Here is a 27,181-nt window from a genome sequence, read left to right as displayed (position 1 = left end):
GTCATCCTACCTCTGGTGGTGTCCCTACCTCAGAAGGGCTGGCTTCACGCCTCACTTCAGGGCTTGATGACCATGTGTTCATAATGTGGTGAAACAGATTGATTGCCAACATGTAAATCCTTCGTGTACGTCTGATAGCACGGGAGCACAATGGTTAGCTCTGTTGCTTCACGGCGTCCCAGGTTCGATTCATGCTTGGGTCACAGTCCGTGTGGACTCTTCACGTTCTCCCCAAGTCTGCGTGGGTTTCTTCCGGGTGCTCCGGTTTCCTCTCGCAAGTCCTGAAAGACGTACTTTTAGGTAATTTAGACATTCTGAAATCTCCCTCTGTGTACTCGAACAGGTGCGGGAATGTGACAACTAGGGGCTTTTCACAGTAACTTCGTGTAATGTAAGCCTACTTGTGACAAAAAAGATTATTATTATTGTAGCGGGTGGTCACAGAATGCTCAGCTATTCGGCAGGAAGTAATAGCAATCCACTTGGCCGGGCATAATGATGGACATAATCAGCAAAAGGCTTTGGTCACCAATGCCCTTTTGGGACATGGAATGAAGTGCGGAGCAGTTTAGCTGAGGTATTACCCTGTTTTTATTGGATAGTTTAAGGTGGTTAAGTTTCTAAGCACAGGTTTTTCAGCAGCTGCCACATTGAAGCTCTCTTCACACCTGCTGGGTAGCATGTTGGCAGTTGGAGCTTCACAGGGCTTGAGTTATGTTCTCAGGTGCTTTCACATGCACGAGCAAGCACTATTAAAGGTCGAAAAGGAGCTGAATAGTTTCTAACAGTACCGTTGACCAGTAGACAATTGTTTTGGCACAGGGCAGACTGAAGTGAGAGTATTCGCAATTTCTGAGGTCATTGAGCTGAACTGCGATTGCAATCACCATATATATATTTTCCATTTAAAAAAATAAGCTTAACGTCACAGGTGAAATAAGCCGTGGCAGGAATTTACAGGGAACGATATTCTTGCAAACCGTTGCAATGGAAACTTTCTCCCCCGGGCCAGTTCTCTTCATTTTACAGCCTGGAACTTATTGCACTGGATCGATATCGCTCATTTAATACATATTCCGTTTATGCCAGAAGTGAGGACTTATTGATTTCTGACATTCACTGATCCTGCTTCTCCTGGTTTTTTTTTAAAAACGAAAGTTAAATTTCATGCAAAATTTATAACGAAAGGCGGATGTGGCAATTTGACCAGATGCTCTTTTTTTTAACAATGGCAGCAAGAGCGATTGGCCTCGTTGCTGCTTAACTCGAGAAAGACGATCCTGAGAGTTGAATAGGGAGATGCAGTGTGAATCTATATATATGGAGGTTAGTGGGCTGGCGCTCTGCAGTGTTGTTGCACAAGCTGGTGGTGAGGTGGCGCCACACAGTGTGTGTTAGCAGCTCACTGATCGATGTCTCATGTGCCGCGCTCCTTCCCGAGCCCCAGCTGCACGATCACAAAAGCAGGCAGCCAAATAAGCCAGTCTCACTCAGAAAGCAAAAAGAGCCCGACCCATCCGCACGGGCGACAAGGTGAGCCGGAGACGCGAGCCTTGCTCTCGAGTCAATGATTTATAAAAAAAAAAGAGTTTCGTCCCGCCGATTGTTGTTGTTGTCACTGTTGTTGCGATTGCCTTTTCTGAGAACGAGTGCTGTATTTGCAGATGCTGGCTGCTCTGGTGGGTGTTTTGATCGCGGTTTGCCTCGAAGTTGAAAGCAGGCGCCCAGAAGCGACCAATGCTGTCAGTTTCCTGGATAACGAGAAATGGTTGACCACTGTCTCACAATATGACAAGGAGCTGAGATACTGGAACAAATTCCGAGATGTAGGTACCTTTTTACAAAAAAAACCCAAATAATATCTGTTCTGTATTTTCTCGGTTGCGGTAACATGGTTAATACACGCTATGTCGCTTTGCACAATAGAGATGCTGATGCTGCAATTATAATGAAGAGCAGTGAAAACAAATAATATGAAATACTTTAGAAATGGTATAGCCCCTCACAAATGTAAATAACGTAAATCTCCTTGGGAAGCAAATAACGTTGCGGATTTAAATCTCTTACATTTTTGGTAATTTTGTTGGCGCACTAGAATGTATTACTATTTTGTAGTTTTCAGCTAGAATTTCATAGCTCTGGTGGTGAGCATGAAACCTTTTTTCTTGTTCAGTTTAAAGTGAAGCTAAAGGCTTTAAGTCAGACCTACAAAGACTCGTTAAATGGACAGTAAAATTCAGTTTGCCTATTGATTCTTGGTAAATTCAACTGCTATTCGGTATCCGTGTGAGAAGATGTTGTGGGACGTGCAGGGGTATTCAGTGTTGCATGCTGTCCTGTGAGCATCTTACCTTGTGGAAAATATTGATTCTCCTGGGGCCCATTGATTAAAAAAGAAAACTTTCACTGAAGCTGCTATGGGAAAATTGTATTTGTAGAGTATACACTGAAGTATTGTGGAATATGATGTGTCCTATTAGTGATTTGGCTGACTCATGGAGTTGAGTACAAGACATGTATCAGATCTCATCATATTTGTTACATAAATGTCTCCATCGCATACTTAAATATTGAAATGCTTATCTAAATTGATATGTTGATTATGAAGTGGTTCTGGTCAGACCATCTTAAATTGTATCATCTCCATACTCCAGTTCTCTTCTTTTCAGGCAGTCCTTCGGGATTCAGGATGACTTGCGTCCAGTCGGGTTCAGTGGGTACTGAGATGGCTGATCAGTCCATTGCACAGTCTTGCAGATTCTGTCAGGTGCAGAAGTTTTTGAAGGGTTTGGTAGATAGCTTGCTTGAAACGTTGTGAGCTCCCTCTGAATATTCCCAGCAAAGTCTCGGGATGTGTTCAGTGCCTTCCCGAGTAAGCTTTCTCCATTTTGGTTGGTCACAAGCCAGTGGCTCCCATGGGTTGACAGGGATGTTTGGTGCCTTCAGGGGTGTTTTGAGGGCACTCCTCCTGGGAGTCTCCTGCCGCATCCGAGTTCTGAGTGGAACAGTTGCTTCAGGAGTCTGCTCCCACCACAATACTGTGTAGTTTTAAATTGTGACATTGCATAGAGGTAACATCAGAACATGTTGTCTGATGTTATCTCGATGCAATGTCACAATTTAAAACTACACAATATTGTGGTGGGAGCTACCTGAAAAGTAAAAGTGCAATAATTGGTGGAAGTTTGTACACACCTGTTTGACAGTGCATTTACACCATGGGACTTGGTACTTGATAAGTTTTCCCTTATCAAGGGAAGTAGTCTTCCACCAGGGAAGTTTTGCAGGAGGTGCATAATGTGTGTTGATGGTCATATTACTTAAATTTAAAAAAGTTCAACAGATTTTCTTTAAATGAATCCTTTGAGGATATTCAGGCTTGTGAAAAAGGAGTTAGCAAAGGAAACCCATCTGGGTGTGTATACTTGGAATGTTGGTTGTGGACTTTTCAAGCTAGGCCACTTTTGGGCTTGATGTGCTGCTTATATATGTATCTGGTATCTGTATCTTGGAGAATGAGTAGTGTCCCTGCCTCTGAGCTAGCTCTGTGTTCAATTCCCACTCCAGAACTTGAGGCCAAGTAAGATGCATTCATAACCTGCTCAAACAGGTTGATTATCAACCCATAAATCCTTCAATGTGCCTATGGCGGGGGTCTCTCCTGTCAACCAGAACCAGCAGAATACAATGGCAAACCAGTGCAGTACCTTGCCAAGCATAACAATGGACCAACACATGAAACTCCGTGGTCGGCACTGGAATAGGGAGAGAGATGCACCTTTGTACAAGATAGCGGTCTAAATGAGGATTTTCAATGACACCATAAAGCAAAATGACAAAGGTAGAATTGTTTGATAATATGCAATTACTGTTCTGTCTTAATATCAATCAAAAACTGTGCGTTTAAGGTTCTATCTTAATATCAATCCAAATATCTGTTTTAAAAGCACAAAGTTCCGAGAATGATATTTAGTTTTACGGTTTGATTTATTTTAAACTTTTGGTCTTTGTATATTCCATGTTATCAGTATGTCCACAGAAGGCTGTGGAGGCCAAATCACTGAGTGTCTTTAAGACAGAGATAGATAGGTTCTTGGTCAATAAGGGGATCAAGGGTTATGGGGAGAAGGCAGGAGAATGGGGATGAGAAAATATCAGCCATGATTGAATGGCGGAGCAGACTCGATGGGCCGAGTGGCCTATTCTGCTCCTCTGTCTTATGGGCTTATCGTCTTGTGTCTAGATGTTGTCTACAAAATGTTGTATACTATTGTTGGAAGTTTATCAGGCAGCTTTGAGGCACTCTTTTAAGAACTTGCATGCAATGCAGCATTAGGATGGATGCCCATCACACCCTAAACATCTGTATGATGAAGCTCTCTCTCAAACCTATACTCTGAAAGATAATTTGTTAGTCAGATTTATAAGAATGCCATTGACTTCCAGATAGTTTTTTTTCTTACTTATTGGACCATTTTTAAATAGAAGTTAATTGTGCATCATCTGAAATCGCTTTGAACGGAAGGACTGATGTACCAAGTGCCTCACAGATATTGACATGGAAGCATGATTAATCAAGTTTCTCTCAAATTTTATTTTTAACCAGTTTTTAAATCTAATAAAGAAAATATTGTAATATAATCAGGAATAAAATATTATACAGTTTCCTTTACATTGGATTTAAAATGGGAGCAGATCTACCAAGATTGCTTTCCTGTTGATGATAATGCTCTTCCCACTATGAATCCCAGATAGGAGATCCATTAAATGGGATTGATTTTCCCAACTTTCTGAAGTGCCTTGTCTTTCCATCCTCAATGTTGGTTTTTAGGGGAGACAGGAAACCTGCATTAGGCAAGAAATTGAGTGCCTCTCAAGCTTATTGAAAAATGGAAGTGTCGCAAAAGTAACATTGTCTGAATGGAAATCTAAGGAACTTGGATTTGAAATCACAGAGAAGTGAGGTGCTGAACTGCCAACTGTGATAAAATTGTGTTTCCAGATCACTACTTGAACTTTTAAAACATAAGCATTTAAGCTGTTTGCTGGACATTCGTATAAATGTTAGACATTACATAGATGGTTTTCAGTGTAATGGAATGAGTAATGTTTGCAAAATGTGTTGTAGAGTTTCATTGCTTCATTATTATAATGAAAATAATCACAAGAATCCACCAGAAAGGGATACCTTGAGACTTCAGGGGTGTGATTTTCCGAGGCCACACTGGTTGGGAGACTCGCCTGCTGCGCCAGTTTTCCACGCGACGCCGGTCCGACTCGTTCACGCGATTCTCCCAACCGGCAAAATCGGCCCCGTCGGGTTCCGCGCGGCGCAAGCCGGAGAATCGCCCGAGACACCCAAAATGGCGATTCTCCGGTACCCCCTCTATTCTCCGGCCCGGATGGGCTGAAGTCCCGATGGCGTGACCCCAGTTCACGCCCTCGCCGTACACACCAGCCAGTCGTGCTGGCTGACGCTGAGCACTGAGGACGTGAGCGGACCCTGTCCCGGAGTTCCTGCAGACTGGGGAAGGCCTCCCCGAGAACGCTGCAGCCAGCGGGGTGGGGGGGGGGGGGGGGGGGGGGGGGAGTGGGGGGGGGAGGGAGTGGAGGGGGGATGGAGGGAGGGAGTGGAGGGGGGAGGGAGGGAGTGGAGGGAGGGAGTGGAGGTGGGGGGGGGTGAGTGGAGGGGGTTGTCCATCCGCGGATGCCACAGGTCAGCCACCCTGCCATGGCAGGACGGTGACGAGGACATGCCCGCAGGTTGCCGCGTGGCTGATGGGCAGAGGCAACTGGCGCACCGGTGAGGAGGAGGTGTTAACTGACCGTTGGATGCAGACAGTGACCAGGGGTTAGGCTGGCTGCGTGTCTGCAGCGCAACCAGCCACCAGGGCACACAAGTATCCCATGGCACCCAGATGCCGAGGTGTCGAAGAACCTCCATGTAACATCTCGTTTCTCTGCCCCCCACCACCCTTCTGCGGGTCACCATGTATGCCAACCAGACAGCGATGTTCAGCGCAGTGGTTGGGGCCGCTGCACTGCAGTTGGCCATCCAGCAGCGTCGACTGCGACAGCCCACAGTGGATGCAGATGCAGGGGCAGCTGCAGCAGCAGAGGGAATGGCCGCGGAGTGGCCCGTCATCGCCGTACAGGCCGCAGGCGCTCAGGGCCTGTATGTCCAGGGGGATGCCAAGGGGAACATTGACCCCCAAACGGTGTCGAAGGCACAGGATGCGGGCACTGATATCGAAGTGCATGGGGGGAAGGAGGAGGAGGAGCTACTGATGGTGGTGCCAGGGCGCCACAGGCGGCCAGCAACGCCTAGGGTGTGCCATGACCGAATGTCGTTCGAGGCCCTACCGGGCATCACATGCAGGAGGAGACTACGGTTCAGCAGGGAGGCGGTCGCACATATCTGCCACCTCATGGCACACCTCGCACCACGTGGAACGGGAGGAGGACACGCTATACCGGTGTCCGTCAAGGTGACGGTGGCCCTAAACTTCTGCGCTACCGGTTCCTTCCAGGCGCGGAGTGGGGATCTATCTGGGATCACAGGCATCGGTCCACAGTTGCATCCGGGCCGTGACCGACGCCTTGTTCGCCATCGCGGACAGGTACATTAAATTCCCCGAGGACCGAGCACAGCAGGAAGCACGGACACGTGGATTCGCCAAGGTGGCCGGGATACTGATGGTCCTGGGTGTAAACGATGGTGTGCACGTCCCCATGCGCCCAGCCGCAGACAACAGGGAAGTGTTCATGAACAGGAAGGGCGCATACGCCATGAACATCCAGGTGGTCTGCGACCCCCCACATGAGGATCATGCACGTGTGTGCAAGGTACCCCGGGGGTGTGCATGACGCCTACATTCTGGCACAGTCATTCATCCCCGCAATGTTCGAGGGACCCCCCTCCCCCGGCTGACGGGCTGGTTGCTGGGCGACAGGGGTTATCCGTTGAGGTCATGGCTGATGACACCAATACGGAGGCCTCAGACCAACGCGGAGAGCCTGTACAGTGAGGCCCATGCAGCAACCAGGGGTGTGGTGGAGCGGTGCTTCCGCTTGCTGAAAATGCGATTCAGATGCCTGGACCGCTCCGGAGGGGCCCTGCAGTACTCGCCCGACAGGGTCGGTCGTACAGTTGTGGTCTGCTGTGTGCTGTACAACATCGCGATCCAGAGGGGAGATGCTCTGGTGGAGGAGTCGGAGGGAGAACCCGGTGGCAGCGGAGCTAACGCAAATGAAGAGGATGGAGGAGGTGGAGAAGGATGGCGTGCAGCAGGGTGGGGCGTGGGGCGCAGGACACGACACGACCCGGGTGCTGGTTATGTCTAGGAGGCTGCACAACAGCACCGTCGAGGACAGCGGGCATGCCACACGTTGGTGGCCGCAAGGTTCACGCACCGCGTGTGAGGGATTCGCTGAACACTACCATCGCCAGTCGTGCACACGGGCACCACACAGCACCCACCACGCGCCCCCACACCGCGTACACGGCACTAATTCCACATCACCTTACCACTGCGGCACTACGGGATTGCACTACATTGATGATTGTGTAAGCGGGTGTGATCAGTGCCATGTTGAATAATGACAGCCCGATCTGCGATGAGCTGTGAGCTCAGATTCGTTAAACTATGTCTGACTCATGGCAATAGCTGAACCATCCATCTCAGTGGTCACTGCATTCGTCACTTACACTCCATCACGTGCCCGTGTGGGGTAGCTGGCGTCGGTGTGCCGAGGACTACGGTGTCTGACTGTGGGAGGGGAGGGTGGAGGGACTGCACACCCGGCACCGACGTTGAACCGCTCATCAACCCCAGCGTCACTCGGTCACCGTGCTGGAGTTACTGGGATGGACCCCAGAACCACCTCCTCCCTCGGGGAGTCCAGTGGCCCCCGGGCCTCACTGTGGGAAGGAGGTGTGATCGGAGACGTGCCCCGTTGCACGTCCGACACATGGCGCTGGCAGTCCTGGAGGCCTGCAGCGGTATCGACCAGTTCCTAATGTTCGCAGAGACGGAGCCCAGGGAGTGCGACATTCCTGCCAGGGTCTGTGCGACCTCAACCTGTGAGTGCGCTACGCCATCCAGCACGTGCGCCAGGCGGTCGATGCTCTCCACGACTGACTGCTGGGACTGTGCCATGGCCTGCTGGGACCGTGCCATGGCCCGATGAGACTTGGCCAGGGCCCGGAGCGCAGCGGCAATGTCGTTTTGGCTCTGGCGCATGGCTGCCTGTGAGAGGGCAGCCCTCTCCTGGGCCATGGATGACGCGTGCCCGTGAAGCCAAACGCCTTGCAGAACCTGACCAATGGCCGAAACCATTTCACCCATTGCCTCCACCGCGGACGCCACCCGTGCGGTGTCGGCCTGGGTGGCTGCAATGAGCGGCACCACTCCCTGCTCCTGGACGCGGATGGACTCCTCCAACTGCGTCTGCAGCTGCTGGAAGACTGGAAGACCTCATCCCGTTATTGCGTCTCTGGGTTTCCACATGCATCGGGTGTCCGGGTGGGTCAAGTGCATCCAGGAACCCGGGAAACGTCTAGGAGCCAGCTGAATGCTGGGCCTGGGCTTCCCCCTGCCCATCCAGCCCCTCGGCTGCTCCAAACTCCACCTGCTGTACCGGCACGGCTGTGTGGTGCACACCAGACCGTGACCCAGGAGCCTCATCACTTATTTGCCCAACCGAGGTGAGTATCTCTGCGATGGTGGATGGTGTGGGAGACAGCAGTGCCACAAGCTCTTGGTCATCGTCTGTTTGGAAGTCTGGCGTGTCCTGGTCCCACTCGTGGCCCGGCTCAGTTCCGCTCCGGGTGACTCCGTCCACTGTGTGGCCGTCCTCTGTGCGTCAGCGTTCACTGTCCCCGTCCTGTCCCCGTCACTGTCGTGGCTCATGGCCCTACCTTCGGGCAATGCACAGCCATCACTATCATCACTGTACGTTCTTTGGCCCTCAGTATTGTCTCAATCCGTCCTCTGTGCGTCCCCCTCCCCCTCCAGAGTCCCGGAATGAGAGGATGGCCCTCCTGGCCAACCTCCTGCCACCCTCTGCCGTGCGCCCCTGGGTGCGGTTGAGGTTGCAGATGGTCGGCTGTGTCTTGACCGAGACGACCCTGGACGTTCGGCGGCTGGCCCTGGGGAACACAATGATACGGTTGGTTGTGACCCGGGGGCACCCTCGTGGCACTTACCCTGGCAGCCCTAGTGAGGTCGTGGAGCTTTTTGCACTGCTCCCCGGACCGGGGGGTGTGCCCCACAGCACTCACTGCGGTGCCAACGTCACGGCAGCCGCATCTCACTGTGCTGGACGGCTGGCGATGCCCACGTCTTGGGCAGAGGATGGCCCTGCGTAGTTCCACCTCATCGAGGAGGGTGTCCAGGTCCGTGTCACGGAACCTCAGGGAGGCTCTTCGGGGCTCAGCCATCTCTCCTCCTCCTTCTTCTCTTCCCGGGTCATTCCTTGCGCCGATCGCGCCCCTTAAGACGCTGTGCGGCGTCATTTGGATGTCGCATGCTGATAACGCTGCTTTCGCGCCACGTCCCCCGTGTTCCTCACGGCCCCGCTCCTAGCCCATTTCCGGGGCCTGAATCGATCCCGATCGGGGCCGTTTTGCGCCGTTGTGAAACTCGACGGCGTTCACGACGGCGTGGGGACTCTGTCGTAGGATCGGAGAATCCCGCCCCAGGTGAGCAAACCAAGGGACTCAATAGTATGAATGTGAGTAAGCAGGCTATCTCATGGAAAATAAAATTGGACTCTTCTAAAAAGTAAATAATTTACCTCAGAAAGTCGTTCATAATACCTCCCTTAAAAAATGCACTGCACCCTTTTTTATTAATTATCAGAATAACATCTGCTCCCACCTAGTAGAGAAACCCAATGACTAAAAACCCAATCAGAGAAACACAGGCTAATATGGTAAATGTCGTATTTCCTTTAAAATGTAACTGTGGCCACTGTACAGATTCATTTTGGCAACTTCTCACCATCAGTTTCAATTTTGAGTGCCATTTTGGAAGGTTGCTGTTGAATTAGCAATACTATTCATTGATTATTAGGAATCACTGAAACAAAATCTAAGGGCCTGATGACAGAACAAAAGTGAACGGGTACAATAGTATCATTATTACAGTATTAAAGGTTATGAGTTCATCATGGTAAGCAAATTACAAAGTTGAATTCAGTAAAACTTGTAATGTGTGGTCCAGCAGCATGAAACATAATGATGGTATGCTGACCTACAGGGCGAGTTCCCCGATCCAACCTTCACATTAATCTAGTCCAAGCTATGTAGTTAAATCTACATAGATCTACCTTCCCTCAGGACAACTGAGAGTTGGCAAAATACGTGACCCAGAACAAATTTAAGGAATTGAACATGATACAAATACCTAAAACAGCAAGTCAACTTAATATCAATTGCATCACGTTCTTCCCATTCTGACAATTTGCCAGGCTGACATGATTCTCCAATCTTTCTACATCAGGATCCCCTGTAATTGGCAGCACGCCAATAAGGACCCTGCACCCCATTTCCCTGGCTAAAGAAGAGTGCTAGAACGGATTTTTTTTTCGTAGACAGCAACAGAAGTAACATGTTGATAAGTCAATATGTGTAGAAGTAAATATTTACAACATTTCTTGACATTGTGCTAATGGTATGTATTATGCTTGGCTCCAAGCAGACAAAATCTGAAGATTGTGCAGACCCCTTCGGGTTTGAGAATCTCAGTTTGCACACTTGTTGCACAGGTAGTACAATAGGGGCTACTTAATTCCCAGTAGAGGCTAGGTTTAAGCTACCTTTGGTCAGTAACTTCCTGTATAATAAGCTGGCTAGTTGGTGCTAATTGAGCAGGGTATTCCTTAAATTTATGGCAGATCTAAAACAAACATTACAGTTGAGCAATATTGAAAGAAGCGTTCAGCAAAGACTTGCTGAAGATTTAATTGTAAATAGCATTTTAGGTGGAAAATCTGTGCATAGATATAATGGCAAATACTGCAAGCTCGAGCTGCATATGGTAACAGAGGATTCACTATGATGGAAAATATGCAGATGGCCATTGTTAGGTTTTAATACCTTTTTTCAAAACATGCAGTCTTGTGTTTAATTACCTCGTAATATTGCTACTTGACTTCATTCGCATCTTCCATTGGTTTTTCCTCTTTTGAAATTTTCATAGCCAATTTTATTGAGTGCACCAATTCTGCTATATTAACGCAAGAGCGGAATACTAAGGATTCTGCAAATCTGAATATAACAGAAAAAGCTGGTGTATGGCCCTTTCCTGTCCCTTATTTTCCATTTCTTTAATTTTGCTCTTATCATTTTGATCCATGGATGCTTAATAGACATATCCCTTTAAGTCTAGCCGAGGAAGTGAGGAACTCAAAAGTTACAACATGGTACACCGTGCTATCCTTCGGACAGCAAAACGTAGTCTTTTTGGCACCCAAGAGATTGGAGGGGATTTGGTTCGATTGGTTAGCTGGTGGACAATGGATTGCCCAAAAAGAGTGTATTCTGCCCGGTAACGGGCAGTGATTGGATCTTACCTGAGTGGGATTATTTTCGGAGAACCAAGGAAAGCATACTGAGATCCTGAATAGTCACTGAAAGGAGTCTCTCCAGAAACATCAAACTTAAGCCTAGATTGAAGGAAGGTGTGCTCGAGGGCAACCATCTGAAGAAAAGACTCCAATTCTGTTTAAACCTCTCCTTTACCCTCTGTGTTTTTTTGTCTATCTTGTGGGGGTGAATTGAAGAGGGAGGATTGTGAATTAGATAACAGTTAACCTGTTGTATTTGCTGCATATTTAATTATAGTTATTGTTATTAAGAAAACTAGTTGTGTGACCACGTGTTAGCCCAGGGGGTCAAAACACTGGAAATAATAAGCAGATCTGCCAGCTATTGTGAAGAGGAACAGAGCTAACATTTCAGGTCTGTGACCTTTTATCAGAACATTAATTCTGTGTCTCTCTCCACAGATGTTGCTGGACCTGATAAGTATTTCCAGCATTCATTTATTTTGATTGTATTAGTAAACTAATACCCACTGATTAAAAGAGACGTACTATTGTTTGCTTTTCCATTTATCATTGTGATTTTCACTGTTAATATGATGTAATATATGCCGTCAGTGATAGTTAGCTCTCACTTTACCATAGGCATGTTCTTTTCAATACGGGAAGGGTTTCATGACTTGTTTTATGAATACATTTATAATCTCTTGGTAATTTCTTTAATAGAATTGGAAAAGTTCTGATTATAATACTTAAAATATATCCAATGAGAAAAGCTGCCGTGATAGAAACAATGATGCAAATTGCACAATCTTCGACCTGCATTTATATGCATCTATCCCAGTTAAGAATAGAATACAGTAAATCGCACCTTATCAGATAACTCAAGTTTTTCAGCTATTAAAATCATATTATTGTTATGACACTCCGACGGTAGCACAAGTGAGTAGCACTGTGGCTTCACAACGCCAGGGTCCCAGGTTCAATTCCCTGCTGGGTCACTGTGCGGAGTCTGCACATTCTCCCCGTGTCTGTGTGGGTTTCCTCCGGGTGCTCCGGTTTCCTCCCACCATCCAAAGATGTGCAGGTTAGGTGGATTGGCTATGATAAATTGCCCTTAGTGACCAAAAACAGTCAGAAGGGGTTGTTGGATTATGGGGATAGGGTGGAAGTGAGGGCTTAAGTGGGTCATTGCAGACTCGATGGACCGAATGGCCCTCTGCTCTGTATGGCAGCACGGTAGCATGGTGGTTAGCATAAATGCTTCACAGCTCCAGGGTCCCAGGTTCGATTCCCGGCTGGGTCACTGTCTGTGCGGAGTCTGCACGTCCTCCCCGTGTGTGCGTGGGTTTCCTCCGGATGCTCCGGTTTCCTCCCACAGTCCAAAGATGTGCGGGTTAGGTGGATTGGCCATGCTAAATTGCCCGTAGTGTCCTAAAAAGTAAGGTTAGGGGGGGGGGGGGGTTATTGGGTTACGGGTATAGGGTGGATACGTGGGTTTGAGTAGGGTGATCATGGCTCGGCACAACATTGAGGGCCGAAGGGCCTGTTCTGTGCTGTACTGTTCTATGTTCTATGTTCTATGTATGTTCTATGTCTAATGCACAGTCAATTCCAGCCCCACGTGGCCTGGATTCACAACACAAGTGAATTAGCAAATAATTCTTATAAAAATACCCAAAGTCTTTGGCCCTTGGCTGCCCAATAATCATAGTCACCAGGTTTGTAAATGGAAACATAATTGCTGTTTATTTATAACTAGAACTATCATGAAACAGGTAGTAAATACAACTGGTTAATGACAAGCTAATGCCTAATACCCACTTTAATTTGCCCCCACCCTCTATATATATATATATATATATATATATATACACACATACATACAAGACAGACAAACGCAGAGACGGGTGGAAAGGGGAAAAATCATAAGTGGATGGAAGAAAGATTCTTTTTTCCAGGTTATGGTTTTAGCATACTTTTCTTCACAGCAAGCTTGCAAATTAGAGTCTTTGGTTTACAGCCTGTAATAATCTTTTTTTGAAAAATATTTGTGTTCTCCTTTTTCACATTTTCTCCCAAATGTATACCTAACAATAACCAGTAATGAATGCAATGGCAATCCCCATATCAATAACAAAAATCTCACCCTCCCACCAAACAGCCAAATATTAGCCTGCATGTTAAGGTAAACAAATAACAAAAATGAATCAGGAATCACCCATAGTCACCATTAACACATACAACCCCCCAACTCTCTCAACCCCCCCCCCCCCCCCCCTTAATGGTCGATGTAATCCAATTCTCGAAAGTGCATAACGAATAATGCCCATAAATTGTAGAGCCCCTCCATCCTTCCCCCTCAGGTCAACTTTGACCTTCTCAAGAGTCAAGAATTCCAGCAGGTCCTCCCGCCATGTCAGGGCACCTGGTGGAGAGGCTGATCACCATCCCAACAGTATCTGCCTTCGCCTGTAACGATCTTCTTTGTAGATTCATTAATTTAGGTACTCTGTAGTTCAGAAATGCATTACTCAGAGCTTTTCCTGTAGAGGCACCATATTTCTCATCAAACTGTGCTTTCGGTTCATGGTTTGTCTCTAAGCTGCTGTAGGTCCAGGAAAACAGCACCCAGAGGCTTTCCAGGGAGAAAGTCAGTCCTTACCGTGGACTTTTGGAGAGAGTTAACTGGATCTTTTTGGCGAGAGTTAGCTGGATCTTTATTAGAGAGAGGCTAGCTGGATAATTTCACAAAACTGAAACCCAACTCAAACCTTGGACTCTGAAAAACATGCCAGTGGGATAAGATTGAATCACTACCTTTTACCGTTACTGGGCAGGGCACAGCCTTTTGGGCCAATCCATTGACCACCAGCCAATCAATCCAATCGAGTCCCAAGCCATCTCTCTGTCACTGACCAGCTGGCCAGTCTGCGGTTCTGTTTAAACCAGCAGAGCCTTCTGATGCTTCCTGATTGAAAAATGATGCAGGCTTCTTGCCTTAAAGAGACATGTCCAATAATTATCCATGGATCCAAAATATAACGGCAAAAATACAAGAAAGGGGAAATAAAGGAATACATAGGAAGGATCTTTACAGTAAATACTGTGTGTGCAAGTTGCATAAGCCTTGATATGTTATACTTACATTGATGGTGAGCCTCAATTTGTCACACCACAAAGGCATGATTTACTTATGCATATCTTATGACTGGATGCAAGGAATCATGCTGATGATGCAGGCAGTATTACAAAGATGTGTGGGAGTTTCAGACATGCACACTCTTTGCTTTGGATACCAGTGTCATTTCAAAATGGTGAGCACCCACATCCATCTTGGTGGTTCAAATCTATATTTGTCATAGAAATCAACCCATATTTTTGGAGGGATTTGTTTGAGGTTTCAAAGGTCAACTTACACAACGGCAACTGTGATAGTTGATCTGAAGCACATAATTGCAACTTGATTGTTATTGTCCATTCTTGTGTCATCCATTGCTTGGTGTATGAAGTATTCAATCCCATATGGTTATTGTGCGCATGGTGTTTCTTAATTTTAAAAAAATGTTTATGTTGTTTTTTTCATCCTTTTCCCCTCCCAAAAATACAGGCCAGATCTTTGATGGAATCCATTTTGACATTGCTAATGCACCATAATTTTGCAATTAACCACATAGCAACCCTGGGTATCTTTGAATTCTACCGTTCAAAGAGCTATCTTAATATCTATGCAATGACTCAGTTTGACAGTGTGTAAAACTGTCAGAGAAATGCAGTTGAGATAGTATCAAGACTGAACGTTTATGTGACCAGGGCATTGTGAAATTGTCCTGTGGATAATTCAATTTCTACCAGCATATTATAATAGAAAAATGATCAATGGTATTGAAATTGATTTCCTGTCCTTCCAAAAGCTATAGAAATATTCCCGAACATTCTGTTTAGTTCAAAACAACCGGACGGATGTGACCGATTCCTCAGGAAGGTTGGACTGATCATGTTTGTAAAGAATACATCCAATTTTCCACCATTAATGTACATGAAGGAAAACCTGCAAGGTCTTTTACAGGCTTTGCGTTGCTTAGTTTTTTTAATATTTGCTGTGCCTAGTCAATCCTAAGCACGAGCTGCCCCCATCCCCACTCAAAATACTTCAAGAACTATCATCCTGCTTACTAATACATGCCCACTAATTGTGAAGCTGACTGAACGTATTTGTGGCTTGGTCTGTTTAGTTTCACCTTGGCAGACATTCTTAACATTTGTTTTTCTAATTAAGGGGCAATTTAGTGTGGCCAATCCACCTACCCTACACATATTTGGGCTGTGGGGGTGAGACCCATGCAGACACGGGGAGAATGCACAAAATCCACACGGCCGGTGACCTGGGGCCGGGATCGAACCTGGGTCCTCAGCGCTGTGAGACAGTAGTGCTAACCACTGCACCACCATGCCATGCTGATGAATTGAACAAACAAATGTGATATAAAATAGGATAATTAGTTAGAATAATGTAGAGGATAGGGCCGGTCCGATGGTAGTGAGTTCACAGACAAAGAACAAAGAAATTGAGCAAAGCATAGCCAGAAAGGGGGGAGGGGAGCCTTGTGCAGAGGATGGTGAAAAGGATGCTGGGTAACAAGAGGCCCAGGGTTGAGGAATGCGAAGTGAGCCAATCCGAATATATGGCCAGGTCAGGAGGTGTATAGGATGACCTATGGGGATCTTGTATGTGAAACTTGATGCCATTTGAATGATATGTGCAGAGATATCTTTGTATTTGACCTCACTTGGTTCTGGGAGCTTCTGGAGACTGTATGTGTTCTGAATCTCTATAGAGCGGGTCAGCCTTGAAGTTGTTTAAAAATAAATAATTGATACCTGCAAATCCGTCTCAAATTTTATTGAGACCAGACTGACAGCAAAAGAATCAGGATTATCAGTGCCGCCCCACCTTGGAAGACTTATTCAGGATGTGCATCGTTACGGTGGCAATGTGAGTAATCTCTTTTTGAGTTTTGTTTATGCACTGCCTTAATGCTACTTAATGCTTTATTCCCCTAAAATGAGATTGCAATGACACTGCAAGTTTCAGCATCTATTATGCTAACCCCATCCTATGATGATATGCACTACAAATTCCAGCATTTGTAATCAGAACATGCCCAATGGCAAATTGGAAACTGGATGGAATTCTCCCATTTTGAAATCAAGTGCCATGGGGGGTGGGGCTGGGGGCTGGGAATATGGAGCGTTTGCCACTGTTGTGGCTGGAAGGACAATGCTCGCAATCTCGTCTTGGAAAAAAGCGGCAAGTTCAGTGGTGGGGTAGGCCTCGATAGCATGTAGTTTGCCGTCATGTCGGGTGCCATATTGAAAAGGTGCCCAACATCACTGATCCACTATTGAAGAAAGAACGTGGACCTCATGAAAATGCAGACAGATCTCTGGGGACACTGAGACAGTGGAATAGTGGTCAGCACTGCTGCCTCACAGCGCCAAGTGTTCGATTTCCACCTTGGGAATGTGTGGAGTATGCACGTTCTTTGTGTGTCTAAGTGGGTTTCTTGCAGGTTCTCCGGTTTCCTCCCACAGACCAAAGATGTGCAAGGTTAGGTGGATTGGCCATGATAGGGATAGAGCAGTGGAGAGGGCCTCGGTAGATTGCTCTTTCGGATGATTGATGCAGATGCGATGGGCCAAATGGCCTCCTTCTGCACTGGAGGGATTCAATGAAAGATTGACCTCCTGAGAATGCTGATGGACCTCCAGGAATATTCTGAGGCTGGAGGATGGAGCCCCTCCAGGATATGTGATCTGAAGGACCACCTGCAGATGCACTCCTGAACCATTGCTGTGTAGCTCCAGTGCCCATGGTAGTGAGCGGCCACCATCCTGATCTCTGAAGGCAGCACTAGGCATTGTTCAGGTGAGTCCCAACATGCCCACAGCAGGTTATTCTGAGCATTTTGTATGCTGCCGCGAAACTGATTTCTGGACCACCTGCCATATTCCCCCAACATACCCGCCATCAAACCCGTTGGCACGGTTTGGGGGTGTAGCCAATGCTGATTAATTTTTATTTAGCTGAGATGTTAACTCATTCCCATCTGAGCTCCTTGTCCTACTGTAAAGACAATGGAATAGGGTGAATCTGACAACTGACAATCTTTTCCTGTTTAATAAATGTTTGTTGATCATCATCTGTCTTGTCGCTCTGTTCATCCATGTCTCTAAACCAGAAAACAGAAGTTAAGATCTAATCAAGTCGTGTTCCATCCTGGGATTTGACTTAACCACTAGTAACATCAGCTGGGGTCATGATAATTGTTCATATCGTCTTTAGTTCAATTCCTAGCCTCGTACTTAGCCAGCTTTTAAAACATATACAGTTGTCTTAGTGTGTTGTCAGTGATAGTTTCAAGATAGAAATTGTTGTGACGTATTGTGATATTCATCTTGTAGATTTAACTAGCCGTGTGTTTGTGTTGCAATCGTTTCTCCAAAAGGAAGTCTCTATCTATATTGAGATGTATTGTGCAGTCTACTGTGGGAATGCAGCACTGGACCTAACAGAGTCCGAATCGGAAGTTTGTATGTTTAGTTATCAGATTCTGCCAATTTTGTATTTGAAATTAGAGCACTGTGTCTTGGGTGTGGTAATTGCATATAAGCAATATTAACTGAATGCTAGATGGGTCCCTGATGGAAGTAAACACAGTAGCAATTACATTTCTCTATATTATTTTTAATTTTCTTTGACAGCAGTCTGGAAATGAAAACAGTTAGTTATTACCAGACCCATTAGAGTGACTTTTTGACATAACAGCCACTTGGTTGTTATTAATTGGAAATTAGTTTTTCAACAAAATGAATCTCCTCTCATTGACTGTCTTGTTACCCAAAGTTAATTTCTGAAAACTGATTAAGAAATTGGCCTTGTAACAAAGATTTAATTTCAATGTTGATACTGATCGCAGCCCTCTTAGGATATTCAACTTTCAAATAATTTAGTATTAATAGAATACTGTTTCAGTATTTCTCCTAGAATTAAAAGCATAAACTGTGAAATGCCTATAAGATGCTGAGGGGACTTACAGGGTGGAATGGTGAGAGGATATTTCCCCTCACGGAGGAATCTCAAGCAAGGGGACACAGTTTAAAAATTAGGGGTCTTCCATTTAAGATTGAGACGAGGGTTGTTTCTTTGAGGGTCAATTAGTCTTTTGGAATTCTCTTCCACAGAAAGCCGTGAAGGCTGGGTCACTGAACATATTCAATGCTGAAGGATACAGAGGGTGGAATTTTCCGCTCCCGGGAAAAATGGGGAGGGCCGTCGTGAACTCGGCCGAGTTTCACGACGGTCTCGGAGGCCGCTCCTCGCCCCCTATTCCCCCCTCCCGGCGGGGCTAGGAGCGGCGCTCCATAACTCTCGGCCGCGGAGGCGTCGCGCCAAGAATGACGCAGCCGGCGCACCTAATGACGTCAGCCGCGCATGCGCAGGTTGGCCGGCTCCAACCCGCACATGCGCGGCTGACGTCATGACGCTGACGGCACGAACCCCGTATGCGCGGTGGCCGTCTTTCCCCTCAGCCGCCCCGCAAGACGTGGCGGCTTGATTTTGCGGGGCGGCGGAGGGGAAATAGTGCGTCCGATTTGGGCGCCAGCCCGACGATCGGTGGGCACCGATCGCGGGCCTGTCCCCTCCCGAGCACAGTCGTGGTGTTCTTTCCTTGCTAGGCCACCTACAAGCCCCAAAGGGGCTTCTCACTTCCGTTTCACGATGGCAGCGACCAGGTGTGTTTGGCCGCCGTCGTGAAACGGCTGCGAACGGCAGGCCGCTCGGCCCATCCGGGTCGGAGAATCGCCGTTCACCGTGAAAAACGGCGAGCGGCGATTCTTCCGAGGGGGGGGGGGGGGGGGGGACAATCGTGGGGAGCGCCAGGGGGGGCATGAAATTTGTTGGGGGGGCCTCCCGCGATTCTCCCACCCGGCGTGGGGAGTGGAGAATCGCGCCCAGAGTTTTCACTGACCAGGAAGTGGAGAGGTGGACAGCAAAGTGCAGCCATGGCCACATTCGCACCAGCTGTGATCTTATAGAATGATAGAACAGGCTCAAGGGACGAGTGGCCTGCTCCCATTTCTTTTGATCTTGCTCCACGTATTTTAAAAAAACATTTTGTGCAATTATTGAGGTGTACTGGATTGGGATTATTATTGGTGGGCAAATATTGGACAGGGTTTTCCTTCTGGGGACAGGGAAAGACACCTGGAGTGTTTCCAAGTCCTTAATGTGACCCTCCAGCAACATGGTCATCAACCCTGATGTGGATGGCGGTTCCTCCTTAATGAGCATAGAGACCAATTTGGCAGCCAGTTAACAGTCAGTGTAGCAGGAACAAAAGTGGTTCTGTGCAAGTCCTGATTAAGCAGACCACAGCAACTGATGCTGTGGCGGCTATTTCAAAGAACAAAGAACAACGCAGCACAGGATCAGGACCTTCGGCCCTCCAAGCCTGTACCGGCCATGAAACCATTATTGGCCAAAACCCTAAAGAACAAAGAAAAATTGCATTGTACCTCCGGAGGCGTCTTTCCAGCAGCAGGCAGAGGACTGGAACTTGGTTCAGGGCATTGGTCCTGGAGGTCAGTGGTCAAAGCAATACAGACTAGAGCAGAAACCGGAGGGAACAGACACACCTCCATAACTTGTCTCCCCTGGAGGAGCTGACTGCACCAGAGCCTGTTTCGTCAGTCATTGCTGAGAACATTCAGAATGGTGTGTTTTAGAACATAGGACAGTACAGCACAGTACAGGCCCTTCGGCCCACGATGTTGTGCCGACCATTTATCCGAAACTAAGATCAACCTAACCTACACCCCTTCAATTTACTGTTGTCCATGTGCCTGTCCAAGAATTGCTTAAATGTCCCGAATGACTCTGACTCCATTACTTCCGTTGGCAGTTCATTCCATGCACCCACCACTCTCTGTGTAAAGAATCTACCTCTGACATCTCCCGTATACCTTCCTCCAATCATCTTAAAATTATGTCCCCTCGTGACAGCCATTTCCGCCCTGGGGAAAAGTCTCTGGCTATCCACTCTATCCATGCCTCTCATCACCTTGTACACCTCTATCAAGTCACCTCTCTTCCTTCTTTGCTCCAGTGAGTAAAGTCCTAGCTCCCTCAACCTTTCTTCATAAGACATGCCCTACAGTCCAGGCAGCATCCTGGTAAATCTCCTCTGCACCCTCTCCAAAGCATCCACATCCTTCCTGTAATGTGGTGACTAGAACTAGACACAATATTCCAAGTATGGTCTAAACAGGGTTTTATAAAGCTGCAACAAAACCTCACGGCTCTTAAACTCAATCTTCCTGTTAATGAAAGTCAACACACTATTTGCCTTCTTAACAACCCTATAAACCTGAGTCGCAACTTTGAGGGATCTATGTACGTGAACCCTAAGATCCCTCTGTACTGCCACACTTCCAAGAATCCTGCCTTTAACCCTGTATTCAGCATTCAAATTCGACCTTCCAAAATGAATCACTTCACATTTATCTAAATTGAACTCCATCTGCCACTTCTCAGCCCAGCTTTGCATACTGTCAATGTCCTGTTGTAACCTGCAACAGCCCCCAACACTATCTACAACTCCACCAACGTTTCTGTCTTCGGCAACGTATTAACCCACCCTTCCACTTCCTCATCCAAGTCATTTATAAAAACCACAAAGAGCAGAGGTCCCAGAACAGATCCCTGCGAGACACCACTGGTCACCAACCTCCAGGCGGAATACTTTCCATCCACTACCACTTGCTGTCTTTGTTGGACCAGCCAACTCTGCATTCAGGCAGCCAAATTTCGCTGTATCCCATGCCCCCTAGCTTTCTGAATGAGCCTACCATGGGGTCCTTATAAAATCCTTATGGGGAACCTTATCAAATCCCTTACTGAAATCCATAAACACCACATACACTGCCCGACCTTCATCAGTGTGTCTCGTCACATCCTCAAAGAATTCAATGAAGCTTGTGATGCACAACCTGCCCCTCACAAAGCCATGCCGACTATCTTTAATCAAACTGTGTTTTTCTAAATAATCATAAATCCTATCTCTCAGAATCCTTTCCAGTATTTTGCTCACCACAGACGTACGACTGACTGGCCTGTAATTCCCAGGGATTTCCCTATTCCCTTTCTTGAAGAGGGGAACAACATTCGCCTCCCCCCAATCATCCCGTACTACTCCAGTGGAGAGTGAGGACGCAAAAATCATCGCCAACGGCGCAGCAATCTCCTACCTCACTTCCGTAGTAACCTTGGGTATAACCCGTCTGGCCCAGGGGATTTATCTATCCTGATGCTTTTCAAAATTTCCAGCACATCCTCCTTCTTAATAGCAACCTCTTTGAGCCTAATAACCTGGTCCACGCTGTTCTCACGAGCAACTAAGTGTCTCTCTCTAGTGAATACTGAAGCAAAATATTCATTTAGGGCCTCCTCTACCTCCTCAGACTCTGGGCACAAGTTCCCTCCACTGTCCCTAATCGGCCCTATTCTCATTCTGGTCATCCTCTTATTTCTCACATAAGTGTAGAACGCCTTGGAGTTTCCCCAAATCCTTCCTGCAAGGGCTTCTTCATGCCCCTTCCTAGCTCTCCTAAGTCCATTTTTGAGTTCCTTCCTGGCTACCTTGTAACCCTCTAGAGCCGTGTCAGACCCTTGCTTCCTCAAACTTACGTAAGCTTCCTTCTTCCTCTTGACTAGAAGCTCCACTTCTCTTGTCATCCAAGGCTCCTTCACCTTACCAGTCCTTCCTTGTCTCAGTGGGACAAAACTATCCAGCAAGTACCCTTGAACAACCCCCACATTACTATTGTGTTCCTACCTTATAACCCTCTCAAATGAAATCTCCTCCCTCATCCTGATACCTGCCATGAAATGCAAGCCGTCGGTGTGACACGGGACATCTTGCATTCTGACCCTTCCCATCTTCATTCAAGCTTTCAGTTCCCTGAGAGCTGCTGTCTGACCAAATGTGTCAGCCTCATGTAGAAGGGTGATAGTGACTCTTGACCTTTGAAGCAACAACATCATTTGACCTGGAGCTGTCAGATACTGGAACTGTGCCTACTTTAGATGGTGATACAATATGACTGCCATTCTAGTCGTGCACTTGCTGTGCCTTTCAACAAACCAGCTCAAGCTGCTGCCATCCATGCTAAGGAGGGGGGCAGACACAAAGTAACGTACAAGATGAATAGTTCTATTTGTACATACGAGTGGAAGCACTGTTGGATAAGGTTGTTAGGGAGATCATTCTGGGAAACAGCTGAAGTGAGATAACTAATTACAGTCTGTGGACCAGCGTGAATGAAAATCAAAGTAAGTGAAAAGTGAGGTCTCATTGGGGATTGGGTTGAGAGCTTCAGAATGTTCCACTGGAACCAACTCTTATCTTTGTCACTAACTGAAGCAATCATTTAACAACTCAGATTTGCCAGAAATAGTTATGGATCTGAGGAAAATGTGTGAACAGTAATGTCAGCAAAATAAAACTTTTTATTGCTTTGTTCCAAAGGCCTTCTATTTTGCTGCGAAACTTCGCAACAGTGCCTTCAAAATGTCTGTAATGAGAGTCGGGGAGAATATTTCCTCTTGCCGAATGGCATCTTAAAGCCCTGTAATTAATGCTGCCTGAGAAGAATGGGATGGTTAAAATAGCAATGGAACACTTACTGCTGCTTTCCAATCTGCCCAGAACTTGCCTAACTCCTGTTGACTGTTTTGCTAGTGTCCACACATGAGCTGTAGACAGCTGAGCTCATGCTCTCAACAACCATAATTACCACCACCAACAACCCCTCCACCTCCCCCGCCCCCGCCCCCTTCCCCGGGAAACTGGACAGGTGCACTCAAGGAGCGGGACTTAAATTATTTGCAGTCTTTCTTGGCCGTGCCCACATGACTCCATCCCGGAGTTAAATAAAAAAATAGAAGAAGGAGAAGTCCATTCAGCCCTTCGAGCCTGCTGTGAGTTGAATCCAGTCCTAAAGTTCAATTTGATTTTGTCATTTATTGAGGGAGTTTGTGAGATTTCTTTAGCTTTGTTCATCAAAGCACCAAGTTTTTACCGGTGTAAAAACGGCAGAGGGTCAAAATCATCGATCAGCAAATGAATCGCAACTCTTAATTTCCTGCCTTGGTAATATAACTGAGAAAGGCATTGTAGGGTAATTTCTCCAATGATGAGAGTTTGTTACAGTGTAATAACATGCTAAAGCTCTCAGCTCAACCCCCACGAGACCTTTCAATGATTTTGGACCATGGTGAGTGGTAATCAGAGACTTTACTCCGTTATTTCATTTCTACTGGTGCCAAGAATGATCGCCTTATGTAAATCAATATTACCCATGAATTCTAAGAGCGGAACTTTAACTACTGTCAGTAATTTCATACTGTTTGTGGATCTGAAGACAGTGGGTGGAGTGTGTCCACTGTATCCTCATTCTTCGTGCTGGGAGACCCAGCCTTCATTTTACATTCTGCTGGTGAGCCACAGGCACCAAAGAGTGTACGTTCAGTCCATGAGGGCATGCTCAGCTATTTATACCTCCAAAATTGCAGTTGTATGTTATGTTATAGGATCTATGGCCTCTCGTAAACATCTCAAGTAAATTGACAGTGGGCATAATTGGGATAAGAACAGAAGGCAAGTATAGTGCTCTGATTTTGAGGTCACAACTGCCTAGATACTTTCAGACAGACAAAGTTAAAGTTGACCTCTTGTGTCTTATGAAAGATGTAGCTCATTTTCTGTGCAGCTGAGGTGTATCACTTGCTGCAGGCCATGGTTTCTGGATAGCTAAAACAAAGATACCATTTGGCATGTTCCCAGAGCCAGTGATTGAAGTCAGGACCAAAGTAATTGATAGCTACAGTCGAGAACGAATTAAACCATCACTGTCAGATCTCCAGAGGGTACTGATTCTTTCCCATCCAAAGCCGTTTGCTTCTTTTAACAGCACAATAGACTTTGTTTTTTCCCCTTTTATTGAAATCTATATGTGAAAGCCAAATTCTTTTAGCTCGTATTTCATTCCCTTTTATTTGTTAAAAAGAATACTGAACGGAGAATTAACTTTGTAATTGTGCAGCCCCTGTTTCAACCATTGGACAGCCAAATACTTCCAATATAGGCGGTACATAGGTATTAAACTTATACATGTTTTACACCTCATTTTGCCTCTGCCTCTTTTTCTATTTTGAAATGAAATTGAATTTCTGTTCTTCATTTTGGATTACAAATGGCTTCCGGGACTTCTGGTGGCGGCATGTAGAGTGAGGTCACGCACGAGGTACTTCCCGACGGGGTTCTTGATTTTCGGCCTTTTTCGCCCTGTTTCTGGGATTATTTTCTCAAAACAATCCCATCTACAAGATACTATAAGGTTCCCACATTCAAGAGATGCAAAGAAAGGCCAGGGGAAAAAAACCCCACGGATAGAAATTAATCAACGGACTCAGCGACTTCAAGAGGTTCCTCGGAGGAGAAAATGGTAGAGGCCGTTTCGGTAGCTCCGGCCACTCCAATCATGGCCTATAAACTGGCTGGTGTAATGGCGACGGAGGTTGATAAACAATTCGAGAAGCAGTGGAGAGTTATGTCTGGGGAACTTCAAAATGGGAGAAAAGCTCTGAGCATGGTGTGATTAAGAGTGTGGAGATGATTTTGATGAAGCATGGCGATCAAACTGCCTTGCTGGATGCTGAGTTCACTCTGGTGGCCAGAGAGAATAAGATGCTGAGGGCTAAGGTCGACTATCTCTAAAACCGCTCGAGGAGGCAGAACCTCAGGATTGTGGGGTAGCCGGTGGGTGTGGAAGGCCTGACTTCCAATGTATTTTTCAGGGATGTTTGGGAAGATGATGGGAAGGGTGTAATCACAACCCCTCCGGAGCTGGACAGGGCTCCGTCAGAAGCCCCTGCTGAACGAACCACCATAGGCTGTTATTGTCTAGTTCCACAGTTTTCAAGAGAAGGGACAGAACCTGAAGTGGGCCAGGGAACATCGAGACTGCGAATCGGAGGATCACATCATCAGGATCTACCAGGGCGTTGGAGCTAAACTGGTACGGTGGCTTGATGGGAATAATCTTTTGAAGGGGTTTTGTTTTACTTTGTGTCCTCGGGACAGTCAGAGGGTTTTTTCTCTGGGTTTTTCCCTGGGTGGGGGCTGTACTTCTTAGCAGTAAAGTCAGCTAGCTAACAGGAACGGGGTGTAGCTGCAGCTTATTATCCCAGTTTAGTTTGGAATAATGAGTTTAGCGTTTTTGTTTTGTTGAGGATAGGTGGGAGGAGGTATTGTTCGTATTCATGTTACTAGTATGGAAATGTAGGAGGGTATTGTTTGGGGAGGAGGGTAGAGTTGGTTTGCTGATGGTGACTACAGATTTTTCTTTGTCTCTCTTACTGGTGGGTGTGGCTGCCATCTTGGATGTGCCATATTCTGAGTAGTTGCTTGACAAATCCTTTCAGTGGAAATGGATGACTCCGGGATAAGGAGGGATGGAAGGCCCCCAATTCAGTTAGTCACCTGGAAGTAAGGGGTTGGGTGGCCCAGTGAAAAGGTTGAGTGTATTTGCTCACTTGAAAGTTTGGGGGGGGGGGGAGATCCGTGGCCTTTTTTACATCCAAGAGATAAAAAATATTTTTTTTCCCCCTACATTCCATCAGGTTTGCGCCAGGATTGACTTTTGTCTGGTGGGTAGGTCCCTTCTCTGGGTGAGGAAGGCAGAGTACTCGACTAATGTAATTTTGCACCATGCGCCACACTTTATGGACTTGGTTCTGGAGTTGAGACCCTCTCAGCGACCACTTTGCAGATGGCATGCAGCGCTATTAGCAGATAAAGGATTTTGTGAGCGTATGACTTGTGCCATTGAGGAATATGTCAGTTTTAATAAGAACAAGCCTATCTCTCACTCCACACCACGGGAAGCCCCTGAGGTAGTTATTAGAGGGGAGATAATCTCCTGTAAGGTGCATATGGAGAGGACTGCGAAGGTGGAGCAGCAGAGGCTGATGGTCTCTCCTTGAGGTGTACAATCGGTACACGCTTGAACCTACCCCGGAGTTGCTGCGAGCAGGAAGAAGCTGCAGATGCAGTTTGAACTGTTGTCAACAGGTAAGGCGGTAGGCCATCTGCAGCGCTCAAGGGGGGTATTTTATAAATATGGGGAGCAGGCCTGTCGTCTTTTAGCCCATCAGCTGAGGCAGCAGGCTGCTTCCCGGGAGATCAAACAAGTTAGGGATTCGAATGGTAATCTGACTACTGCCCCAGGCAAAGTTGACGTGGCTTTTGAGACATTATACAAAAATCTTTATAGGTCAGCACCCCTGGAAGAGAGTTCAGTCAGGGTGGAATTTTTAGATGGGTTGTCTTTTCCATTGGTAGAGAGAGAGAGGGGGAGACATGTGGAAGGAGCTGGAGTCCTGAAGAGATCAATGCAAACGCGGGAAGCCCCTGGACCTGATGGGTTCCCCATTGAGTTCGATAAGAAGTTTGCAGGTCAGCTGACTCCATTAATATTGGGCATGATCAACGACTCTTTGTCCCGGGAT

At 46.8% G+C, this 27,181-nt stretch overlaps 1 protein-coding gene across 2 annotated transcripts in view; it reads left to right on the top strand.

Annotated features, from left to right (window-relative positions):
* The first annotated feature begins 1,365 nt into the window (after positions 1–1,365).
* The window catches only part of LOC119965275 (testican-1-like), a 682,845-nt gene continuing 657,029 nt past the window's right edge, over positions 1,366–27,181 (top strand). For both annotated transcript variants that reach the window (XM_038795794.1, XM_038795793.1), the window contains exons 1-2: positions 1,366–1,533; positions 1,665–1,826. In XM_038795794.1, coding sequence (XP_038651722.1) covers positions 1,665–1,826 — 162 coding nt within the window. In that variant the 5' untranslated portion in view covers positions 1,366–1,533. The remainder of the gene's footprint in view (positions 1,534–1,664; positions 1,827–27,181) is intronic.

Source organism: Scyliorhinus canicula, chromosome 4 (genome assembly GCF_902713615.1).
Source record: "Scyliorhinus canicula chromosome 4, sScyCan1.1, whole genome shotgun sequence".
NCBI classification, from domain to species: Eukaryota; Metazoa; Chordata; class Chondrichthyes; order Carcharhiniformes; family Scyliorhinidae; genus Scyliorhinus; species Scyliorhinus canicula.
The sequence above is the reverse complement of the archived record's forward strand: the minus strand, read 5'-3'. Positions and strand labels throughout refer to the sequence as shown.